Source organism: Pongo pygmaeus, chromosome 1 (assembly GCF_028885625.2).
Source record: "Pongo pygmaeus isolate AG05252 chromosome 1, NHGRI_mPonPyg2-v2.0_pri, whole genome shotgun sequence".
NCBI lineage: Eukaryota > Metazoa > Chordata > Mammalia > Primates > Hominidae > Pongo > Pongo pygmaeus.
In genome coordinates this window covers 99,754,808-99,781,499 of record NC_072373.2, presented here as the reverse complement: position 1 = coordinate 99,781,499, position 26,692 = coordinate 99,754,808, and the positions used below count along the sequence as shown (strand labels likewise).

Sequence of the window (26,692 nt, the reverse complement as noted above, 5' to 3'; positions counted from 1 at the left end):
CATTGTCTCATGACTAATGGAGAATCTCAGAGAATTTGCAGAATAAGATATTCAGATAGTGTACTTTAATATACATCTGTAGGCCGGGCATGGTGGCTCACACCTGTAATCCCTGCACTTTGGGAGGCCAAGGCGGGTGGATCACCTGAGGTCAGGAGTTCGAGACCAGCCTGGCCAACATGATGAAACCCCATCCCTACTAAAAATACAAAAATTAGCTGGGCATGGCGGCACGTGCCTGTAATCCCAGCTACTCAGGAGGCTGAGGCAGGATAATCGCTTGAACCTGGGAGGCGGAGGTTGCAGTTAGCCGAGATCACACCACCGCACTCCACCCTGGGCAACAAGAGCAAAACTCCGTCTCAAAAAAAAAACTGCAGGCTCAGCGTGGTCACTCACGCCTGTAATCCCAGCATTTTGGGAGGCTGTCGTGGGTGGATAACCTGAGGTCAGCAGTTCAAGACCAGCCTGGCCAACATGGTGAAACTCCGTTTCTACTAAAAATACAAAAATTGGCCAGGCGTGGTGGTAGACGCCTGTAATCCCAGCCACGCAGGAAGCTGAGGCAGGAGAATTGCTTGAACCCCAGAGGCGGAGGTTGCAGTGAGCTGAGATCACGCCACTGCATTCCAGCCTGGGCGACAAGATTGAAACTCTATCTCAAAAAAAAAAAAATTGTAAAAAAGAAAGAAAAATCCCATTATAGAAATGTATACTTTAGGCTGGGTGTGGTGGCTCACGCCTGTAATCCCAGCACTTTGGGAGGCTGAGGAGAGTGGATCGTGAGGTCAGGAGATCGAGACCATCCTGGCTAACACGGTAAAACCCCGTCTCTACTAAAAATACAAAAAATTAGCCGGGCGTGGTGGTGGGCGCCTGTAGTCCCAGCTACTCGGGAGGCTGAGGCAGGAGAATGGCATGAATCCAGGAGGCGGAGCTTGCAGTGAGCTGAGATTGCACCACTGCACTCCAGCTTGGGAAACAGAGCAAGACTCTGTCTCAAAAAATAAATAAATAAATAAAAAGAAATGTAGACTTTAGAAAGTAAAAGTGTTCTAGAATCTTATCCCCTCTAGAGGATCACTATTAACAGTTTAATGGGTACTTTTCTAGATTTTTATATACATATTCTATGTTTACACTTATTAATATTATTTATAGAAATGGCATTACACTGAGTGGTAACTTTTTTCATTAACCCATTATTTTGGGTATCATTCCACATCAGTAAATATACTTCTTCATCCCTTGTAATGACTGCATAGTATTGCATTTTAGATGCACTATAATTTTATCTATCCAAGCCCCTACTGATGTACATTTAGGTTGCTGACAGTATTTTGCTATTATTAAAAAATGTTGGCTGGGCATGGTGGCTCAAGCCTGTAATCCCAGCACTTTGGGAGGCCATGGTGGGCGGATCACCTGAGGTCAGGAGTTTGAGACCAGCCTGGCCAACATGATGAAACCCAGTCTCTACTAAAAATACAAAAAAATTAGCTGGGCATGGTGGCTCGTGCCTGTAATCCCAGCTACTCGGGAGGGTGAGGCAGAAGAATCCCATGAATCCAGGAGGCAGAGGCTGCAGTGAGGTGAGTTCGTGCCACTGCACTCCAGCCTGGGCGGCAGAGTAAGACTCCATCTCAAAAAAAAAAAAAAAGTAAAGAAGTATTCGTTTGTGTGTGTATTTCTGTTGAATACCTAGAAGAAAATTCTGGGTCAAATATTACACATATTTAAACTTTAAAGACTGTACAGTGGGAATTCAATAAATTCAGACAGTCAACACTTTATGCTGAATTTCCACTTAGTCAAGTATTCAAAGTGCCCTTCCTTATTCAAACTTCCTTGAAGACACACCTTAAAACAACTCTGAAGGTTAAAGATCTTAAAAGTTGCCTGCTTGGCAAAAAAAGAGGAAAGAAGGGCCGCACGGTGGCTCACGCCTGTAATCCCAGCACTTTGGGAGGCTGAGGCGGGCGGATCACCTAAGGTCAGAGTTTGAGACCAGCCTGGCCAACATGGTGAAAATCTGTCATACAAAATTAGCCGGGCGTGGTGGCGCATGCCTGTAATCCCAGCTATTCGGGAGGCTGAGACAAGCAGAATCGCTTGAACCCAGGAGGCGGAGGTTGCAGTGAGCCAAGATCACACCATTGCACTCCAACCTGGACAACAAGAGCAAAACTCCGTCTCAAAAAAAAAGGAAAGAAAACAAAACAACTTAAAGCATCATTAAAAAATATGCTCATAAGGAGTTTTTAAAATAACATTAGCAAATACTTGTGATAAAGCTGAATGAAAAATAGCCAGATATATAATTGAGTATCCAGGATTATTACAATGATATAAAATAATGTCTACATTAAAACATGGCTTTTTAACCTTTCCAAATTATCTACAGTGAGAAAATATCACTTTTTAAAGGAAAATTTTCAGAAAAAAAGAACCCTTCCATCTCCCCAAGTCTGAAGATTTAACATTAAAATTGCTTCACCTTCCACGAGAGAAGGAATGTTATCATGTTGCTTTGAACCCTTTTATATCTGCCCAATTCCAAAGCCAAAGGAAAGTATAATGATCTTCAGGGGTTATCAAAAATTCTACAAGCAAAACTAATTTTATTATTTTTTCCTCCTAAAAAATTACTCTAAGAAAAGTTAGTGTACTGTTTGTCCTTGAATCACTCTATTAAAAGAGTGGTATTTAGGATTTGATGTAAATTCCTCTTTTACAAATTAATGTGATTCATCGAAACTCCAATTCCTATATCTACATCCACACAGCTCATAAAGACATTTTATGTATGTATGTATGTATGTATGTATGTATGTATGTATGTACGTATGTATGTATTTGAGATGGAGTCTCAATCTATTGCCCAGGCTGGAGTGCAGTGGCACAATCATGGCTCACTGCAACCTCTGCCTCCCGGGTTCAAGCGATTCTCCTGCCTCAGCCTCCCTAGGATTACAGGGGCCTGCCACCACGTCCAGTTAATTTTTGTATTTTTAGTAGAGACGGGGTTTCATCATGTTGGCCAGGCTGGTCTCGAACTCCTGACCTCAGGTGATCCACCCACCTCAGCCTCCCAAAGTGCTGGGATTACAGGTGTGAGCCATGGCTCCTGGCCAAGACATTTTATAAAATAGATCAAGCATTAAAAGCCCACTCTGTTTAATCCTACTGGAGAATGAAGAACTGTGACCTGATGTTGTTCTGGTTTAACAGATAATTTCAGCCTGATCGTGAGGAATGGATTATAAATATAGGCAAATGGACAGGATTTCTCAATGAACAAAATGAAGATTATATCCTTTCAGGTTTATTTTAAAAGGTGGGTAGAAAGATGCAAAGCTAGTTACAATGATCAGTTTATTAGTTTTTGCAGGGCTTCTGTTTTTTTTTTTCCTTATCAAAAGTTTAGCAAATAAAAACAACATGCTAATGTATTGTCAGTGAAAGAGAAATGCAAAATAAAGGAAAGCAACTGGTCATCTCTGAATTCCTATATAAGCTTTAAATCTCATTCTGGTCAGTAAAAATATCATTAGTTGTCTTACTCTAAAAATTTTTATTTTTTTTATTTTTTATTTTTGAGACATAGTCTCCCTCTGTCACCCAGGCTGGAGTGACCTGGCCAGAAAAAGGAATTTTAATTGCTACACATTGTCCAAAGAAAACAGAAGAAAGGCCGGGTGTGGTGGCTCACGCCTGTAATCCCAGCACTTTGGGAGGCCGAGGTGGGCGGATCACAAGGTTAGAAGTTCGAGACCAGGCTGGCCAACATAGTGAAACTCTGTCTCTACTAAAAATACAAAAAATCAGCTGGGCGTGGTGGCGGGTGCCTGTAATCCCAGCTACTTGGGAGGCTGAGGCAGGAGAACCGTGTGAATCCGGAGGCGGAGGTTGCAGTGAGCTGAGATCGCACCACTGCACTCCAGCCCGGGTGACAGTGCAAGACTCCGTCTCAAAAAACAAAACAAAACAAAAAACAAAAGAAAACAGAAGAAAAGAGAAAGTTGAGAAGGGGGAGCAAAAATTTGAAAACAGGCCAGGCTCGGTGGCTCACGCCAGTAATCCTAGTACTTTGGGAGGCCAAGGTGGGAGGACTGCCTGAGCCCGGGAGTTTAGGACCAGCCTGGGCAACACAGTGAAACCCTGTCTCTACCAAAAATACAAAAAAAACTGGCCGGGTGCATCTGCGAGTCCCAGCTACTTGGGAGGCTGAGGCAGGAGAACTGCTTGAACCCGGGAGGTGGAGGTTGCAGTGAGCAGAGATTGTACCGCTGTACTCCAACCTGGGTGACAAAGTGAGACTCCCATCTCCAAAAAAAAAAAAAAAAAAAAAAAGAGAAAAAAAATGGAAAACATGTCCAGGCTCTATCTCCCCACAACTCAGTGATTTTTTTAAACAATAAAATATTTATCAATTTATTCATCCATTATATTTAGCTTGACTCTGAATGACTTATGGAAATTTTAGAAATTAAAATCCATCCCCAAAAGACATTTTTCCTTATATAAGGATTCTCAAAGCAATATATCTATAAATGGTAGTCCAAATATTTCCAAGCATATTTTGACCAATTATAGTATCATTACAATAAGTATTTAGCCATCTTAAGGGACAACTTCAAAAGAGGCAGTACTCTTTTGAATACAGAAGTTTTCATATGTTTGTTAAAAGAGCAAAATAAACTATCATTAGAGTGAACAGGTAACCTACAGAGTGGGAGAATTTTTTTTTTTTTTTTTTTTTGAGATGGAGTCTTTCCCTGTCACCCAGGCTGGAGTGCAGTGACATGATCTCGGCTCAATGCAACCTCCGCCTCCTGGGTTCAAGCGATTCTCCTGCCTCAGCCTCCCCAGTAGCTGGGATTACAGGCATATGTCACTATGCCTAGCTAATTTTTTTTGTACTTTGAGTACAGACAGGGTTTCACCATGTTGGCCAGGGTAGTTTCGAACTCTTGACCTCAGGTGATCTGCCTGCCTTGGCCTCCCAAAGTGCTGGTATTACAGGTGTGAACCACCGCACCCGGCCTTTTTCTTTTTTTTTAAAGAGATGAGGTCTTGGCCTGGTATGGCGTCTCCTACCTATAATCCCAGCACTTTGCCAAGCTGAGGCGGGAGGATAGCTGAGGCAGGAGGATCACTTGAGCCCAAAGTTCGTAAACAGCCTAGGCAACATACTGAGACCTCATCTATATAAAAAATTTAAAAAATTAGCCAGGAGTGGTGGCGCATGCCTGTAGTCCCACTTACTCAGGAGGCTGAGGTGGAAGGATCCCTCAAGCCCAGGAAGTCAAGGGGGCAGTGAGCCATGATCATGCCACTGCACTCCAGCCTGGGCAAGAGAGTGAGACCCTGTCTCAAAGGAAAAAAAAGAGAGAAACAGGGTTTCACTCTGTCACACAGGCTGGAGTACAGTGGCACAATCATGGCTCACTGCAGCCTCAAACTCCTAGGCTTGAATTATCCTCCCTTGTGGTTAGGCCTACAGGTGTGCACCACCACGTCTGGCTAATTTAAAAAAAAAAATTTTGTAGCAATAGGGTCTGGCTATGTTGCCCAGGCTGGTGTTGAAGACCTGGCCTCGAGTGATCCTCCCACCTCAGCCTCCCAAGTAGCTAGGATTACAGATGTGAGCCACCTGGCCTGGCTTCCAATGATTTAAAATGGACTTAGAAACACAAGCAATTATGTTACGTTCAAACCTTAGAAGAGCAAAACTAGGTAAGTGTAGATTTTTTTTTTTTTTATGGTCAAATAGCTTTTCTCTCCTTGATTACTAGCATATACACATTGTAGAAAATTTGAAAACAAAAAAATTCATAAAAAATAAAAATCACCCATAAATTTTTGATCACCCTATGATCATATGGCTGTATCATATGGCTGTATCATATGGCTGTATGTACAACCAAACTTTTCTGTATACATAAAATACATGTATCTTCTACCCATCAACCTATTTTCCCATCTCCTTCTCTCCCAACCCCAATTCTGGGGCGTCCCTTCATAGCAAAAGTTTGTGTGAATTACAGAACAACAGTATGATATATGTTATAAACCTCAACAAAATATTACCAGCCTGGGCAGCATGTTGAAACCCCGTCTCTACTAAAAATACAAAAAATTAGCTAGGTGTGGTGGCATGTGCCTGTAGTCCCAGCTACTTGGGAGGCTGAGGCAGGAGAACTGCTTGAATCTGGAAGGTGGGAGGTGGAGGTTGCGGTGAGCCAAGCTTGCGCCACTACACCCCAGCCTGGGTGACAGAGTAAAAGAGACTCTCTCTCCAAAAAAAAAAAAAAAAGTATTGAGGAGTAGAGATAGAAGAAACGGTGAAGAGTACTGATTTCATCATCTTTCACTACAGGGAGTCAGTAGGATATTGTCTAAAACTGAGTAATGTGGTAAGAAAACACAACCCCAATTTTTTTTTAACATTTTTGATTGAACTCCTCCCTCCCTCCCTCCCTTCCTTCCTTTTTTTTTGTGTCTCTCTTTGTCACTCAACCAGGCTGCAGTAGAGGTGCAATGGTGTGAACATGGCTCACTGTAGCCCCAACCTCCTAGGCTCAAACAATCCTCTGGCCTCAGCCTCCTAATTAGCTGGAACTACTGGCGCATGCCACCATGCCTGGCTAATTTTTGTATTTTTTGCAGAGACAAGGTTTCCTGATGTTGTCCAAGCTAGTCTCCAACTCCTGAGCTCAGGTGATGCTCCCGCCTTGGCCTCTCAAAGTGCTGGGATTACAGGCTGAGCCACCATGCCCAGCCAACAGTTTCAAACATACACAAAGTAGAGAGATTATGTAGCTCTACGTAGCCATCACCTAGTTTCAACAGTTATCAATATAATCTTTCATCTTTATCACCCACCCCACCCAAACCCAGATTATTTCTGTACAAATTCCAGCTACTATGTAATTTCATCCAAAAAATACTGCATATTCTCCCCAAGAGATTAGGATTTTTTAAAAAAAGAACTGTAATACCAATATCATACCTAAAACAACCCAATAAGAACTCCAGTAAGCCTTCATATTCCATCAATTGTTTAGTAAATTTTTTTTTACATTTGCTTTGTTTGAATCCGGAGCCAAAGTCCATACTTAGTCTTCTGGATTTCATACATTCTATTTTTCTTTTTTTTTTGAGATGGAGTTTCGCTCTGTCACCCAGGCTAGCAGGCTGGAATGCAATGGCTCGATCTTGGCTCACTGCAACCTCCGCCTCCCAGGTTCAAGCAATTCTCCTGCCTCAGACTCCCGAGTAGTTGGGATTACAGCCACCCGCCACCAAGCCTGGCTAATTTTTGTATTTTTAGTAGAGACTGGGTTTCATCATGTTGGCCAGGGTGGTCTTGAACTCCTGACCTCAGGTGATCCTCCTGCCTCAGCCTCCAAAAAATGCTGGCATTACAGGTGTGAGCCACCGTGCCCACACTACATGTGTAATTTTAAAAGTAAAATGAAATATAATTTCATTTCATTTGGGGCCTCAGACTCCCAAAGTGCTGAGATTACAGGTGTGAGCCACCGTACCAGGCTACATGTTTAATTTTATTTATTTATTTATTTATTTATTTATTTATGACATGGAGTCTCGCTCTGTCACCCAAGCTGGAGTGCAGTGGCACAATCTTGGCTCACTGCAACCTCTACCTCCCAGGTTCAAGCAATTCTCCTGTTTCAGCCTCCTGAGTAGCTGGGATTACAGGCATGAGCCACCGTGCCTGGCCTATTTATTTATTTATTTTTGAGACAGAGTCTTGCTCCATTGCCCAGGCTGGAGTGCAGTGGTCTGATCTTGGCTTACCACAACCTCTGCCTCCTGGGTCCAAGCGATTCTCTTGCCTCAACCACCTGAGTAGCTGGGATTACAGGCGTTATGTCACTGTGCCCGGCTAATTTTTTGTATTTTTAGTAGAGATGGGGTTTCATCATGTTGGCCAGGCTGGTCTTGAACTCCTGACCTCAGGTGACCCACCTGCCTCAGCCTCCAAAAAATGCTGGGATTACAGGCATGAGCCACCGTGCCCAGCCTACATGTGTAATTTTAAAAGTAAAATGAAATATAATTTTACTTAACAGAAAAAAAATGAAGTGAAACAATTACTAAACTTCAAACATTTCTTTCCTTTTTTTTTAATTTGAGACAGGGTCTCACTCGGTCACCCACGCTGGAGTGCATAATCGTAGCTCACTGCACCCCCTACCTCTCGAGCTCAAGCAATCCTACCACCTCAGCCTCCTAAGTGGATGGAACTACGGGCACATGCCACCATGCCCATCTAATTTTTTAATTCTTTTAGAGATGAGGGTCTCGCTATGTTGCCCAGGCTCGTCTCAAACTCATACTCAAGTGATCCTCCCACCTTGGCCTCCCAAAGTGCTAGGATTACAGGCATGAGCCACCACATCTGGCCTCAAACAGTTCTTTATTATAAGAGATATGTCATGATGTTGGCTATGTGTTATCAAGTAAACGGGAAAAAAAAAATTTTTTTAAAGAGAAATGTGGCTGCGCATGGTGGCTCATGCCTGTAATCTCAGCACTTTGGGAGGCTGATGGGGGCGGATCACCTGAGGTCAGGAGTTCGAGACCAGCCTTACCAACGTGGAGAAACCCCGTCTCTACTAAAAATACAAAATTAGCTGGGCGTGGTGACACATACCTGTAATCCCAGCTACTCGGGAGGCTGAGGCAGGAGAATCGCTTGAACTCGGGAGGCGGAGGTTTCAGTGAGCCGAGATCGCCCTGGGCAACAAGATCGAAACTCCGTCTCAAAAAAAAAAGGACAAATGTCCTACAAATTTCTTTCTAAGATTTAAAAAAGAGATTATTAAGAGGTTGGGGTCATTTTTAAAAACTAGATGTTTCAATTTTAGATAATGTCTAAGTGACTCCTTATTGTGAAAGATACAAGTTAATATCCTTCCCATATTTTATTACCTTACTTCCCAATTTTAAAACTTTTATTCTGTGGAGACTCATAATATGTATATTCTATTCTATAACTATAATTCACCAGATCTGCTCTACTTTATCTGAATGTATGCATAGAGAGCTGATGCTGGTTACATAAGAGTTTATTATATTGTTTTTTACACATTTTTGTATGCCTGAATTATTTGTAATTTAGAAAAAAAGGAATGTTTTAAACTAAAAAATGATGTTTGGCAGGGTGCGGTGGCTCATGCCACCGAGGCAGGCAGATCATAAGGTCAAGAGATCAAGACCATCCCGGCCAACATGGTGAAACCCCATCTCTAGTAAAAACACAAAAATTAGCTGGCATGGTGGCACACGCCTGTAGTCCCAGCTACTCAGGAGCCTGAGGCAGAACTGCTTGAACGTGGGAGGCAGAGGTTGCAGTGAGCCGAGAGCCAAGATCCAGCCTGGCGAGGGAGCAAGGCTCCGTCTCAAAAAAAAAAAAAAAAAGTTTAACAATATTTACAGTATTTCTGGGAAGTAAGATTTCTTCTTTTTTTTAATGTTGTTAATTATACTTCCCTTTATTGCTTAAATTCTTTATCAAGAGCATTTTTTTCCTAAAACAAACAGGAAAAATAAGTTTGTGTGAACCTTCACAATTTTAAGACCGGTATTATTCCTTTAAATCTTTCTTATGAGTGAAAATGTCAAAAGGGTGATAGTGCTGAGAAAAATTTATCACGTTAGCATAAATAGTACAATTAGATGCATACATAGAATGGGCAGTGGTATTATGTCTGCAGTATTCTACTTGACCAACCCAAAGCACTACCCCAAATAGCAATGTACAGAAGCTCAGAAATCACAGCACAGTTTTCTCACTATTCTACTAGGCAGAAATTCTAGATTAAAGTTGAAAATGAAATCTAGAATTTAGTCTTCTGGCAGACATTTAAGTTCCTCACCTATTACCAAAATGAAAGACCCCAAAACTTAATTGCATGCAGTCACAAATCTTATCTCAAAAGTTAATTAGCCAAAATTTAAAGCTGGTTAGAAATAATAAAAAGGGCTGAGTGCAATGGCTCGCACCTGCAATCCTAGCACTTTGAGAGACCAAAGCAGGACTGCTTGAGGTCAGGAGTTAAGAGACCAGCCTGGGCAACAAAGTGAAACTCCCTGTCTCTACAAGAAAATAAAAAAAATTAGCCCGGCATGGTGGCATACGTCTGTAGTACCAGCTATTTGGGAGGCCAAGGTGAGAATATCCCTTGAGCCCAAGAGGTGGAGGCTGCAGTGAGGCATGTTCACCCCAGCCTGGACAACAGAGTGGAGACTGTTACCCAAAAAAAAAAATAATAAAAAGGCCAAGTGTGGTGGCTCACGCCTGTAATCCCCACACTTCGGGAGACTGAAGCAGGCAGATCACTTGAGGCTGGGAGTTCGAGACCCACCTGGCTAACACAGTGAAACCCTGTCTCTATTAAAAAAAAAAAGAATAATAATAAAGAATAAAATGATTATTGCTAAATTTTTATCGAATCCTAATTCAGATGAATTTAAGAGCTAGACTCCACAGAAATGATTCCTTATTTAGCAGAGGGAACAAAATCCAGAGAAGTAGGGAGTTTCAACAGGACGCTTCTGCAACAGTTTAGATTGGAGGTAATAAAATAAAGAAGCAAAAATGGGAATGGAAAGGAGGTATTAATGGCAAAGAGTGCAGATCTAAGACTGCAAGAATTCTTTTATGTATTTCCAACTCTGGAACTACCACCAGTACCCAGAGAGAGGTATATGAAAACAAAATAAACTGTTACCCTTCCTCTACACCTCAATAATTCATCTAAAATCCCTAGAAGCCACACAGAACTAATTCAGATATCAAGTGGGTTTTCTATCCCCCAGATTATATCCCCAAGTAAATTTAGAGTTTTTTTTAAAGGATGATACATTATCCAAGTAAGAAAATAGTGAACAATTGTATTTACTTTTTTTCATCCTATGTGTGAGGCCACTGAAATAAAAGTCAAAGATTACTAAGAATACTAGGTTAGGCTCTCTTCTAGGAAACATTTTTCAGTGCCCTTTTGTTCCAACAACTAAGGTCAGGCCATTGGTTGCTCAGTTTGTAAGAGCTGATTCAACTGATCATTTTCAAGTCTAAAATAAGAAACTACTGCTTTGAAAGTTTAAGGCTATCCTACAGATATTTACTTTAAAGCATGTAAGTGGCTATTTATGCCCAGCATTCAACTAAGGTCTCTTTGGCCATAAGAAAATGACCATTTAATTAAGAGCCAAGACTAATGGTTTAAACAACAACAAAAACATAATAATAATGGTTATTATTTATTGAGCATTTACATGTGTCATGCTCTGAGTTAAAATTTTTATATAATCAGGCTGGGCGCAGTGGCTCACGCCTGTAATCCCAGCACTTTGGGAGGCTGAGGCACCTGAGGTCAGGAGTTCAAGACCATACTGGGCAACATGGTGGAACCCTGTCTCTACCGAAAATACAAAAACTAGCCAGGCATGGTGGTGGACACCTAGAATCCCAGCTACTCGGGAGGCTGAGGCAGGAGAACCACTTGAACCTGGGAGGCGAATGCAGTGAGCTGAGATCGCACCACTGCACTCCAGTCTGGGTGACAAGAGCGAAACTCCGCCTCAAAAAAAAATTTTTTTTTTTTATATAGTTAGTTAATCTAATCCTACAATAGCACTATCAAGTCAATATTATCTCTATTAAATAAGAATGAAGGGAAAAAATGTGAAAATGGAGCCCAAGTCATACAGCTGATAAGTGGTAGAACTTGGATTTGAATGTAGATGTGTCTGATTCCAAAGCCTGTGCTTTTATCCACTGCTAATAAAAAAATTAGAAAATAAAAGATGGTTACTAAGCACACTGAGAGGTATGATAAATGCAAGAGAATTCAGAGAATGTAAAGTTCAGTGCTGGATTTGTGATGGGCTTTAAAATAAAACATGGGAAGGAAACATGGCAGGAATATATAAAACAGACAAATGGGACTGGAGTGGTAAGTAGACTGAGCAGCAAGAAATAAGGTTAGTCAGATGAAGTGGGGCTTAGAAAGCCAGGAAAACACAGTCCTGCCCTCAGGGAGGTTGCAGACTAACCTTAAAGTTAATAATAATATACATTTATTCAATGGAATCCTATGAAACCATTAAAAATAATGGGGCATGTTTATATTGATTGGCATAAAATGTGTCCACATTATAATACATGGAAAAAGAAGGCTACAAAATGATATGTCTGATTATAATCAATTTTTTGGTAATTATGCATCTGCGGCTGGGCATGGTGGTTCACACCTGTAATCCTAGCACTTTGGGAGGCTGAGGCAGGTGGATCACTTGAGGCCATGAATTCGAGACCAGCCTGGCCAGCGTGGCAAAGCCCTGTCTCTATTAAAAATACAAAAATTAGCCGAGTATGTGGCAGGCGCCTGTAATCCCATCTTGGGAAGCAAGATTATAGGTGGTTTTTATTTTCTTCTTTACACCTTTATAGGTATAAAGGTGTATAGATTACAGGTGTAAAGGTGCAAGATTATAGGTGGTTTTTATTTTCTTTTTTACACCTTTAAAAAAAAAGGTATAATTTACATAGAGTGAAATGCACAGATGTTAAGTTCAGTGAGTTTTGACAGAAGCATATATCCATGTTATCTCACACTCCAAGCAAGATCTGGAACACTTCTATTATCCCAGTAAGTGTTCTCATGGAGGGCCAGGAGCGGTGGCTCACACCTGTAATCCCAGCACTTTGGGAGGCTGAGGCAGGTAGATCACTTGAGTCTAGGAGTTTGAGACCAGCCTGGGCAACATGGCAAAATCCCATCTCTATAAAAATTACAAAGAATTAGCTGGGCGTGGTGGCCTGCACCTGTAGTTCCAGCTACTTGAGAAGCTAAGGCAGGGGGATCACCTGCTCCTGGGGAAGGCGAGGCTTCAGTGAGCCCTGATAGTGCCACTGCACTCCAGCCTTGGTGACAGACTCTTTCTCAAAAAAAAAAAAAAAAAAAAAAAGTGTTCTCATGTAGATCTCTGTCTGAATTTCTCAGGGTAAATGTATTTCACTTTTAAAATATCAGAAAGTAATAAAATTACTTTTATATCTTAGACAAATTTTAAAAACTAAGTAAAAAAAGAAAACAAATAAAAAAGAATACAGTAACTTCAAACCCTTTGATTCTGTATTTTTTTCTATTTGCCATTCCTACCTTAAACTTCTTGGACAACTGTGAATAGGTAAGGTCAAACAGAGAAAATAAAGAATAACTGGCACGGACTTTCTTCCTCTTCCATGTTCCTATAGCACTTTTTTGGTACCTTTCTCCTAGTACTTACATACTGTGTCTAGCTGTATGGTTATTGCATAAATATCTTTTCTCCTCTATCAAATCCCTATGCTTCTGTAGGAAGATAAGCGCATCTTACTTACTTTTATATTTTCCTTACTTTTCTCAGTGCCTTGCATCAAGGAGGTACTCAAGGCCGGGTGCAGTGGCTCATGCCTGTAGTCCCAGCACTCTGGGAGGCCGAGGCAGGCAGATCACATGAGGCCAGGAGTTCACGACCTGCCTGGGCAACATGGCGAAACCCCATCGCTATTAAAAATACAAAAATTGGCCTGACGCGGTGGCTCACGCCTGTAATCCCAGCACTTTGGGAGGCCGAGGCGGGCGGATCACGAGGTCAGGAGATCGAGACCATCCTGGTCAACATGGTGAAACCCCGTCTCTACTAAAAATACAAAAAATTAGCCGGGCATGGTGGTGGGCGCCTGTAGTCCCAGCTACTCGGGAGGCTGAGGCAGGAGAATGGCGTGAACCCGGGAGGCGGAGCTTGCAGTGAGCCGAGATCGCGCCACTGCACTCCAGCCTGGGTGACAGAGACTGTCTCAAAAAAAAAAAAAAAAAAAAAAAATTAGCTGGGCTTGGTGGTGGGAGCCTGTAATCCCAGCTACTTGGGAGGCTGAGGTACGAGAAGTGCCTGAACCCAGGAGGCGGAGGCAGCGAGCCAAGATCACGCTGCTGCACTCCAGCTTGGGTGACAGAGCGAGACTCCGTCTCAAAAAAACAGAAAAAGAGATACTCAATAAATGTTGGCTGACTTGAGCTGAAGAAAAAAAATCACATCATTAGACAATTTAATGATACTTCCTGAGAGTGAGCTGCCCGTCGGGCCGATGTACATAAATAACTATGCAATTATCTTCATAACCTATTTTTTCTAAAACCTTTCTAAATCATTGTTATGAGCTGAATTGTGTCCCCTCAAATTTCATATGTTGAAGTTATAACCCCCAGTACCTCAGAATACACCTGTCTTTGGAGATAGGGCTTTTAGAAGAGGTGATTAACTTAAAATGAGGGTGTTACAGTGGGCCCTAAACCAATCTGACTGGTGTTCTTTTGAGAGGAGGAGATTTGGACACCTAGAGACACCAGGAAGGCATTTGCATAGAGGACACAGCAAGAAGACTGCAGGGCAAGGTGAGAAGTCTCAGAAGAAACCAAACCCATCAATCTTGATCTTGGACTTCTCATCCCTAGAACTGTGAGAAAATTAATTTCTGTCATTTAAGCCACTAAGTCTGTGGTATTTTAGCACGGCATCTTTAGCAAACTAATATAATCCTACTCTCACAGAAAAATCAAGAAGAGGCTTGTCTATTCATTTAGTCTTAAGCTTTTTTAATGTTTTATTTATTTTTAGAGACAGAGTCTCACTATGTTGCCTAGGCTGGTTTCAAACTCCTGGGCTCAAACAATCCTCCTGCCTCAGCCTCCCAAAGTGCCGAGATTACAGGCGTGAGACACAATGCCCAGCCTTGGTTTTAAGCTTTAAGATGCAAGAAAAAATAACTATTTGCTTACTCATATTTATCTCTTTTTAGTATAATGGTCTCTCCTTCCTTCCATAAGGAACATGCGTGACATGGGTTCTAATCTATAACTGAAGAGTGAACTGACAAGAAAAATAATGACTGTACACTAGACCTTCTGATGTGATTATTTTTATTTTAATTTTTTTTGGAGACAGAGTTTCACTCTTGTTGCCAAGACTGTAGTGCAATGGCGTGATCTCAGCTCACTACAAACTCCGCCTCCCAGGTTTAAGCAATTCTTCTGCCTCAGCCTCCCAAGTAGCTGGGATTACAGGCATGCAGCACCACGCCCAGCTAATTTTTGTATTATTAGTAGAGATGGGGTTTCACCATGTTGGCCAGGCTGGTCTCGAATTCCTGACCTCAGGTGATCCACCCGCCTCGGCCTCCCAAAGTGCTGGGATTACAGGCATGAGCCACCGTGCCCGGTGATAATATGATAATTATAATTAAATATTATTTACTTCTTCTTTAAACGTATCTTCCTTTTGCCAGTTGGGTTATTCAAACTTCTTACTTGGACTTACTGCCCTTTATGACTAGAATACCTTGTTTGAAAAAGGAGAAGGGAAAAATAATGTATAGAATTTTCCTATTTCCTCCTTAATATTTGAGGCAATGGAATGGAAAATTTGAAGTAAAAATAAAACTAATAAAATCATTCCGAATTCCTTACAGTAGTATTTTCCCTTTTTCTGACATTACTGATGCCTAGTTAATGTTTTTTATAGGATCCCAAAATCTTTTTCCAGGAGTGAGCTTTGCTGGGGTATTAAACATTTGAACAAGAAAGATATGGATATGAAAAATAACTCATATGCCAAATATTATTGTGAAACATAATAATCTTTTATCTTAATAGGAGGCATAAATTAAAATCCATATGAATCTGGCCAGATGCAGTGGCTTACGCCTGTAATCCTGGCACTTTGGGAGGCTGAAGCAGGTGGATCACTTGAGGTCAGGAGTTTGAGACTAGCCTAGCCAACATAGTGAAACCCTGTCTCTACTAAAAATAAAAAATTAGCCAGGCATGGTGGCATGCACCTTATAGTCCCAGCTACTCAGGAGGCTGAGGCAAGAGAATTGCTTGAACCCGTGAGGTGGAACTTGCAGTGGGTTGAGATCGCACCACTGCACTCTAGCCTGGGCAACAGAATGAGAGTCCGTCTCAAAAAATAAAAATATAAAAAATAAAATCCATATGAATCTACTCAAGGAGGTGAAATTATTTGGGTCACACTAAACAGTTAACGATCCTGAACAATTCTCTTTATTTCAGGAAGAAATACAGAGAAACATGTGAAACTTGCTTTGTAAGCATGTCTTTTTTTTTTTTTTTTTGAGACAGAGTCTTGCTCTGTTGCCCAGGCTAGAGTGCAGTGGTGCATCCTTGGCTCACTGCAACCTCTGCCTCCCTGGTTCAAGCAATTCTCCTGCCTCAGCCTCCCGAGTAGCTGAGATTACAGGTTCGCGCCACCACACCTGGCTAATTTTTGTATTTTTAGTACGGATGGGGTTTCACCATATTGGCCAGGCTGGTCTTGAATTCCTGACCTCATGATCCGCCTGCCTCGGCCTCCCAAAGTGCTAGGATAACAGGCGTGAGCTACCGCACCCAGCCAGCATGTCCTTTTTAAACTGCAAAGTCAGATATTTGTTTTTGTTTTGTTTTTCCTGTTTTGAGACAGAGTCTTGCTCTGTGGCCCAGGCTGGAGCACAGTGCTGTGATCGTAGCTCACTGCAGCTTCGAACTCCTGGGCTCAAGTGATCCTCTCACCTCAACCTCCTGAGTAGCTGGGACTATAGGTTCACGCAGGGCTGTTTTCATTTTTTTGTAGAGACTGGGTCTCATTTTGTTGTCCTGGCTTGTCTTGAACTCCTGGCCTGAAGCAGTCCTCTCATTTTGGCCTCCCAAACTGCTGGGAATACAGGCAGTGAAACACTACGCCCAGTTGCAGAGTCAGTTTGAATGTAAATTCCACAATTTATTGCCCAAATGATCATTTAACTTTGACTCCTATAAAGAGAATGATACCTGCCTTGCAGGATTAAACAATAGAAACTGCAAAATGTTTTGAAAATAAATTATACAAACAAAATATGGAGGCAAAAGTGATGAAATGGCTGACAGCAAGTTTATAGGCACAGTGGTTACAGCCAAAATCCCAAATTCAAGTGGGCAGCTTTGTCTCAATATCAATACTAGATATTTTATATTTTGGAAGAGTACTGTGTGCATTTGGGGATTGGGAGAATTAGGGACAAGATCTTAATGAAATAGCTTAAGCTATATTTTCCTACTATTAAAACAGGTCTTTGGTCTTCCAGTTTATTTCCTTTTATACCAATAGTAAATAGTTATTTGGGGTTAATATGCCTGGATATAATAAAAAACAAAAGTTAATTTTTTTTAACAGCTTATGTTTAAAGAAAAAAACCTGACAAACAAGCCCTTCTGATACAGTTGCCCTATTCACAATCGCAGTAACTACTGGGAGACTTATTGTTCATTTTGCGCAATCAGGAAACTAAAAGGAAAGACCAGGTAGTAACTTAAATTAGACTTTTAATTTTTTTTTTTAAGACAAGGTCTTGTTCTTTGCTCAGCCTGCTATTAATATTTTAATTATAATAAAATGCTTTAGGATTGAGTCACTTTTTAAGGAGAGCAATTTTCTTCATTCATAGCCAATAATCGACAAGTTGGACACTGACTGACTGTGACAGATTTTAAAAACCTTTTTGGGCTGGGCGCGGTGGCTCACATCTGTAATCCCAGCACTTTGGGAGGCCGAGGCAGGCGGATCACCTGAGGTCAGGAGCTCGACACCAGCCTGGCTAACATGGTGAAACCCCATTTCTACTAAAAATACAAAAAATTAGCCGGGCGTGGTGGTGCATGCCTGTAATCCCAGCTACTGGGGAGGCTGACACAGGAGAATTGAATGCGGGAGGCAGAGGTTGCAGTGAGCCAAGATGGTGCCACTGCACTCTAGCTTGGGTAACAAGAGCGAAACTCTGTCTCAAAAAAAAACAAAAAAACTTTTTGATTAGTGAATTTTTTTTTACCAGCTTTAAAGAAGCTTTTACTTCTAATCTATTGCTAATAAAGATGAACTATACTTGATGGAGGATCATTAGCAGCTTGAAAAAGCGTAGCATTAACATACTTTATAATTAAAAATACATATGAATTTCATACGTATAATTCCCATACATATAGTGGATAATAGTAGATTGTTTGAAAAAAGATAACTGACAAGTACCAGGGGAATTTTAGCAGCACTGTTCATAATGAACTCTTGAATGTGCATTAACCCATAGAATGAATAGGGGTATATTCACATAATGAAATATTAATCAGGATGAACTGGATTAAATTAAATTATATGCAACAACATGGATAAATTTCACAAACATTATATTGATCAAAAGAATACACTAAAATATTAACCCAATATAATAGAGTTTAAAAACAGGCAAAACTAAAATATATTGTTTAGGGATATACATACATGTCAAAACTACAGGGAGGTGGGCAGCATGTGATTAGGGGCAGGCATAAGAGAAGCCTTCCAGGATGCTGATATTGTTCTATTGGTGATTACATGACTGTTGGCTTTCAAACTACTTGTTAAACTGTATATATGTGCTTTATACAATTTTCTGGATACACTGTATTTCACAATTTTAGAAAACTTAAACAATAAAGCATGTAACTGGATGTTCAGCTCTGATACTTCAGTTTTAAAACACTGGCGTTCATTAAAAGGAGATGGGATGCTTTCAGACATCTGTGGTTATTCCAGTTGCAAATCACTGAAATTATTACGAACATCCAGTTGATGTTCTTTTTTCCTAGAACCTGTCTCTTTACAGACTAACTCACTCTTATTCCAGTTAAGAGTTGTTACCTCCCGGTGGGGTGTGGTGGCTCACGCCTGTAATCCCAGCACTTTGGGAGGCCGAGGCGGTTGGATCACCTGAGGTCAGGAATTCGAGACCAGCCTGGCCAACATGGTGAAACCCCGTCTCTACAAAAATACAAAAATTAGCCAGGGGTGGTGGCAGGTGCGTGTAATACCAGCTACTTGGGAGGCTGAGGAAGCAGAATCGCTTGAACCCAGGAGGTGGAGGTTGCAGTGAGCCATGATCAAGCCACCGCACTGCAGCCTGGGTGACAGAATGAGATTCCATCTCAAACAAACAAACAACAACAAGAAAAAGAGTTATCACCTCCTGTAAGTCTTTCCCAACATCTCTTCTCCTTCCCTCTCCTACTGCTCCTTCCCACCACCCATCTGACTTACGTGCTTTTCCTCTGTGTTTCCTTCCTACTCAGAACACACTTATACACATATCACATTGTCCTGAAATGGTCTGCTGACTTTCTGGCTTCTACTCCCAGCATCTCCAACTATCCCTATGCCACTAAACCATAAATTGACCTCAAAAGCAGGGACAATTGTTTTTGTTCTCTCTTTCTATGACACATGAGGCATTCAATAAAATTTCTGGTGATTAAACAAATAAGTGAAAATGTATTTCCATATTTCCAATGGATAATACTTCTTGCCAATTTTTACTACAGTGACATGAGAAATATGATGAAAAGCTTTTCTTTCACAGTAAGTAGTAAGTATTCAATAAATGGCATTGCTAGGAGAAAGCTTTCCAAGAAAGAGAGGACAGTTGAAAAACATTATCCACAAATTAAATAGATGAGAAATGAAAAGATCACTAGGAGTCAAAAGCAGTAATAGGCTCACTCCCCTTACAGGTAACTTAAGAAACGATTCTAATAAATGAAAAGTTTTATATATTAGCAAGTCAATTAAAACACTGTTCATGAGTTAATAATCTACATCAAAACTCTTATCAAAGGCAATAATAACAAATAAGCAGATTCCTGATTTCAACAGGAGATAAACCTATTTTATTTTGGTCAGGCTTGTGCTCAATGTTTACTTTCTCAGTTGAGGTCAGTGTTATTGAACTGAGATAGTATCTAATTTTAACTGTGCTTGAAAGGTTACACTCTTCAAATTATATTTAAATTTCTTGATTGTTTTTATAAGACAACGATGCTTAATATTCAATTTAATTAGTTTATATTTTTTGAGGCAGTCTTACTCTGTCACCCAGGCTAGAGTGCAGTAGTGTGACCCTTGGCTCATTGCAGCCTCTGCCTCTTGGGTTCAAGAGATTCTCCCATCAGCATAGCTAGGATTACAGGTGCATGCCACCGCGCTCAGCTAATTTTTTTTTTCCTTTAGTAGAGATGGGGTTTCGCCATGTTGGTCAGGCTGGTCTTGAACTCCTGGCCTCAAGTGATCTGCCCACCTCAAACCTCCCAAAGTGCTGGGATTATAGATGTGAGCCACTGCGTCTGGCCAGATGCTTAATATTTTAAAACCAGTCTGTGGTAGTTACCCCTCAGAAGAATTTTTTTTTTCTTTTAAGACAGGGTCTCACTCTGTCACCCAGGTTGGAGTACAGTGGCACAATCATAGCTCACTCCAGCCTTGAACTCCTGGGCTCAAGCAATCCTCTCGCCTCAGCCTCCCAAGTAGCTGAAACTACAGGTGTGTGACACCATGCCAGGCTAATTTTTATATTTTTTGTAGAGATGAGGTCTCACTATGTTGCCCAGGTTGGTCTAGAATTCCTGGCCTCAGGCAATCCTTCTGTCTTCCAAAGTGCTGGGATTACAGACAGGAGCCACCGTGCCTGCTTGAAAGAGACATAGTTTCTAAAAAAATGATAATACTGGGTTCTAAACAGAGGATCTTAGGGAACTCTCCAGTAAAAGTTTGGGAGTTTGGGACACAAAATTTAACATTTAGGATTTTTTCTTTTTTTGACTTGTCATAAATCTCAAACCATGTAAAAACAAGCAATTACATACACATTAAAACATATACTCACAAAGAACATAAAAATGTCATTAAGTCCTTAATTTGGACACAAAAATTAAATGGGCTTTGCTGTTTTCATTAGGCTGATTCTCTTTTCCCTAAAGGAAAGAGTCTAAAAGTCTCTGCCTGGTAACAAAATCTATAATCTGGTCCAAATCGAATTTACTGATTTTGAATCCCATTGTTCTCCACCTACTTCAGTCATACTGGCCTACTCACAGTTATCTCCCAAACTCACCAAGCTCATGATACCTTTGCTCACTCAGGTTCCCTCATCCAGAACGTGTTTCCTTTTCTCCATTCATGTTAATCCTCCCATTTTTAAAGGCATGGCTTGTTTTACTGCCTTTTTCTATTCTTCCCCGAATTACTCTATCTCATGATGGTTTCTCCTCTCTCTAACTCCCTTGGCTCATTCTAACATGCAAAAACTTGCTTTTTATTGTTGTTTACTTAAAAAAAAAATATTTTGCATTGTGAAATATAAGGTACACACAGAAGAATAAACAAAACAAAGTAAGAAGCTTAATTATTCCAAAGTGAAGATCTATGGCCCAGGTGCAGTGGCTCATGCTTGTAATCCCAGCACTTTGGGAGGCCAAGGCAGGTGGATCACTTGAGATCAGGAGTTCAAGACTAGCCTGGCTAACATGGTGAAAACCCTTCCCTACTAAGAATACAAAAATTAGCCAGAAGTGACAGAGCAAGACTCCGTATCAAAAATAAATAAATAAATATAAAAGGCCAGGAGCAGTAGTTTACGCCTGTAATCCCAGCACTTTGGAAGGCCACACCTATAATCCCAGCACTTTGGGAGGCCAAAGTGGGCGGGTCACCTGAGAGGTCAGGAGTTCAAGCCAGCCTGACCAATATGGTGAAACCCCATCTCTACTAAAAATACAAAAATTAGCCAGGTATGGTGGCGGGCACCTGTAATCCCAGCTACTCAGGAGATTGAGACAGGAGAATTGCTTGAACTCGGGAGGCGGAGGTTGCAGTGAGCCAAGATGGTGCCACTATACTCCAACCTGGGTGACAGAGCAAGACTCTGTCTTAAAAACAAAAACAAAAACAAAACTATGAAACTTCCTCTAGGTCCAGAAACAGAAAATTGTTACTATCTAGAAATCCTCTTCATTTTCCTTCCTAATCACTAACACCCTTTTCTTTCCCCTGTCCCTTACAAAAAGATAATCACTATTCTAAAAACTATAGTAATTCCTGGCTTGATTTTGTTTATAATTGTACCACCTAAATATGCAACCTCAGATACAATAGTTTTTTGAGTTTCATATAAATGGAATCATACAGTATGTATATTTTTGTGTTTGGCTTTTTTTATTGAACATAATGTGAGAAATATACATGTTGTATAACAATGTTCATTTTCATTCTGTATAGAAAACATATTTATACTCATTTAAACAAATAGATGATTCTTTTTTTTTTTTGATGATTCATTTTTATCCATTCTGCTGTTGATGGACCTTTCGGTTACTTAACTTTTAAAAAGTATGTATCTTTTTGTCTCTCCAGCTAGAATGCAAGTTTCTTGAAGGCAGGGACCATATACTATACTATTTTATATTTACCTTAGTATTAATATTTAGCATAATCCTAAGCACATAAAGGGTGTCCTCAATCACATTAAATATTGATTAAATGAATCTATTGATAGTTTGAGAGGTAAGAAAAAAATAAGTACAGTTGCGAATCAATTTAATATTTTTAGAGATAGTTATGTAACTGGCCTTTTGTAACTACTACTATTTAAATAAATCACAAGGTTTCACCTCTTCTATTCATTTATACCTAAGGATTTATTGTCTTTTATTCTTCCTGAGCCAAATGAAAGCTAAATATTTGTTAACTATCCTCAAAAATAAAATGAGAGCAATTCAAAAGGTGGTTAATTGTTATGTGCTCTTATTTATTTATTTATTTTTTGAGGCCTTGCTCTGTTGTTCAGGCTGAAGTGCAGTGACACAATCTCGGTTCACTGAAGCCTCGACCTCCCAGGCTTAAGCAATCCTCTTGACTCGGCCTCCTGAGTAGCTAGGACTACAGGCATGTGCCGCCATGCCCAGCTAATTTTTTTGTTTTAAATTTTTTGCAGAGATGGGGTCTCACCATGTTGCCCAGGCTGGTCTTGAACTCCTGGGCCCAAGCAATCCTCTCACCTTGGCCTCCCAAGTGTTAGGATTACAGGAATTAGTCATTGCATCCAGCCATCTGCTTATTTTGTACAGTATCTCACCAATATGTTAAGTACTCACCATGGCCATAGCTCTTAATGAGCTGCTTTATTTTTTATTCTATTTCCTAAAATTTATATTAACCATTATAAACACATGAAGACAAGCCCCAAAGCAAAAATTCCAGTGCATAAGCTCAGCAGGAAATTAATCATTCCTATTCAAAGCTAAAACAAACCAAATAGCTTTTAGTTCTATATCCTCTTTTTATACAGTCAGTGACTGTTTCCTAGGTAATGTGTAAACGTCTCAAAAGAGTATTTATACCACCTAATCTTCAGTCCTATTCTGACATTCTCTTGGAGAGCTGGTTTTGCCTTTTCATTTATTTGCCTTTTATAAAACTGAAGCCTCATCAACTTTTCAGCAAACAGGAAAATATATTTCCGGGCAAGAATTTCTGATATACCTATATCTTGGCCAGGTACACATAAGCATGTCTCTAATATTAGTTTTAACAATACACAGACTATAACTGGTCTGTAAATTTTGTTCAAGTTGGTAATTTAACAAGAAAAAAAGTAAAAAGGAAAATAGTAAATAAATGAAAGGCAAAATCTAAACAACAATGGTATTCCCAAGTCGAAGAATTGATGTAGAAAAGAAGAGCTGTTACTACTTGTATGCAGCCAATTCACTTCTAGCTAAGGATAATTATCAAAGCCAAATTTAGTACTTTTAAAATCTAAAATAACATTCTAATTTTGTATGTTTTCAAAACTGAGGCCAGTAATAAATATACCTCTTTCTTTTTTTGCAGGTGGTGGGCGGGTGGGGGCGGTTATTTACTAAGGCTTTCCTGGAAAGAAAGCAGATTGTTTAAAATGTTACCTTCGTAACTTCTTCATGAGGGAATAGTGTGACGAGAAAACACAGTAAAAAGTTACGAATGAAGGATGATGATGTATATTAGTAGTAGAAAAGCCAGGAAAATTTCTGGTTATATCACAAGACTCAGGACCTTAAGACTAACTGTACTATAAAATAAATGTTCCATTAAATAGGAGACATTTAGGGAAAAAAGGGAAAAGCTAAAATTATTTTTAAAAATTTTCAAAAATTAAAATAATCCTCAATTGTTTATGTGTGTGTGTGTGTATGTGTGTGTATATATATATACTGTCATCCAGGCGGGAGTGCAGTGGTGCAATCTTGGCTCACTGCAACCTCCGCCTCCCAGGTTCAAGGGATTCTCCTGCCTCAGCCTCCTGAGTACCTGGGATTACAGGCACCCGCTGCCACACACGGCTAATTTTTGTATTTTTAGTAGAGACGGAGTTTCACCATGTTGGCCAGGCTAGTCTTGAACTCCTGGCCTCAAGTGATTCACTCACCTCGGCTCCCCAAAGTGCTGGGATTACAGGCGTGAGCCACCATGCCCGATCCAATTGTTGATATTTGACTTATAAAGATGCACAGAGGAAAATAAAAAATTATTTCTGCTATAAGAAACCTACCAATTGTCTATTTCTGTAAGGCAACTAATCACACATGTTCCTTGTCTTTTCATGTAAAAGACTATTTCTCCTCAAAGCTGAAGAAGACTTCAATGTGTGGGCCCTCGTTCTTACTTTAATAAGGGGTATTATTTCGCCTTAATCTGACTTGGGAAACTACAAGTACAAAACTTTATACTATATCCTCCTGTCCTGTATCTTCTAAAATTTTGGAGTAATTTTGTAATTAAATACACTTCACGTAATTCTATTTCTGGATTTTTACCCTCCAAGTATCGGTCACTGTCCCAACTCCTCCATCTTCCAGATGGTTGGAGCACAATTCTAAGACCAATTTATTATTAAATATATTCCATTAGATTACTTCCTAAAACATTCCAATATTTAATAGTCTTTGAGATAGCCTAGCAAACCTAACTGCATTACCTCTTTATCTTTTAATCCCAGAAGCAATACTTCTTCCATAAGAGTAAGGCGGATATCCTTAGAGTCTGCAGAATCTTCATTGTCTGGACTTTTCTCCCAATTACTGTCTTCCTCACTTTCCATCTTCTTTTCAGAGTTCTTGCTTACTTCAGTGCGACGGGCCCGGTGAGTTAAAGTGGTCATTCTCACCTGTTTCTGGAGGGAGTGGTGAAAAAAAAAATCCATGTGTATGCTTACGTAAATAAATCATATATTCATACATGCATACTAAACATCCATACAAATAGGAAATATTTACAGATTTAAATATAGAAAGAAAGGAAGGAGTAATGACCAGAAAAAAATGGGTGGGTAATACAGTATCTTTTCCAAAGTACAATAGCTTGGACTTCACAGATGGCACTGACAAAAGATCAAATGAGTAATTCTAAACTCCAGTAGAAATGGTCATCTTTCAAGCCTGTTGACTTCTTTTTTTCTTCTTCTTCTTCTTATTTTTTCTCGAGAGGGAGTCTTGCTCTGTTGCCCAGGCTGGAGTGCAGTGGTGCGATGTTGGCTCACTGCAACCTCCGCTTCTCAGGTTCAAGTGATTCTTGTGCCTCAGCCTCCTGAGTAGTTGGGATTACAGGTGTGCGCCACCATGTCTGGCTAATTTTTGTATTTTTAGTAGAGACGGGGTTTCACCATGTTGGCCAGGCTGGTCTTGAACTCCTGACCTCAAGTAATCTGCCTGCCTGGCCTTCCCAAAGTGCTAGGATTACAGGCACGAGCCACCAGGCCCAGCCAAGCCTGCTGATTTTTTCTGCATAATCTATAAAGAAGGAGTGAATGTCCACTATTGTCACTCCTCTTTCACAAAATGGATCCCAAGTTAAGTAAGATGGAACAACAAAAAATTGTGAGCATCCAGCCCGAAAATGCATATAATAATTTGTATCTAATTTCTATAAACATTCAATGGTACCACATTATAAAACATACACAAAAAATAGAAAGTAAAAAAGAATACGAAAAACTAAATAGAAATACATGTTCTAGATTTTCTTCCCATACCCTAATGACTCATTTCATGTATTCACTTTGGAGACCACAAGTCTAGACGATAACATTCAGAAAATCATGTGTAGTAATTCCAGTCAGTAAACTTAGCAGCTCTAGTCCTAGCTAGCCATATCTTGCAAATACACAAGGAGCTGCAAACCAAAATTACTGGCAAGAGAGTGTTGAAAGATTAACAAATGTTCTCAATTTTTTTTAAAAAAATCAAAGAACATGTCTTTTATTCTATGTACTACGGTCAAAAGAAACTGCACTAAATCATTTGTGATAAAGTTTATAGTTAGCATACTTTATTTTATATAAATCTAGATATCAGTTTTTAAGATAATATACAACAAATATTTTAAATCCGCAATTATATAAAAGAGCATCTTTTTCAAGATCAAAATAATGGTATTTAAGAGTTGCTATGACTGGACTCGTTTCTACTCCTCTAGCAATATTTCCCATTACTCCTAATAAGTAGTGTTGCCAGACTTTTTCTCAAAAATGTCTCATGGTTTCTTTCTGCTTCTGCTCCTCTGTACTTGCTGGGGTCCTCACCCTTTTCTCTTCCTCTCTACATTCTACCCATTCTTTAAAGGCCTTGTGAAGGCCTTTAAGTGACTTCTTCTTTTCTATTACCTATGTGTCTCATGGCCACTCCCTCAGCTGTACTTTCACAGAGCTTTATTTATACTCACTTCCTTTAAAGTATTTATT

General features: G+C 40.1%; 1 protein-coding gene across 1 annotated transcript in view; it reads right to left on the bottom strand.

Annotated features, from left to right (window-relative positions):
• GOLPH3L (golgi phosphoprotein 3 like) overlaps positions 1-26,692 on the bottom strand; it is a 51,042-nt gene that overhangs the window by 23,319 nt on the left and 1,031 nt on the right. Inside the window, exon 2 of the mRNA XM_054474533.2 lies at positions 24,932-25,126. Within this exon, the coding sequence (XP_054330508.1) occupies positions 24,932-25,114 (183 nt within the window). The 5' untranslated portion in view covers positions 25,115-25,126. The remainder of the gene's footprint in view (positions 1-24,931; positions 25,127-26,692) is intronic.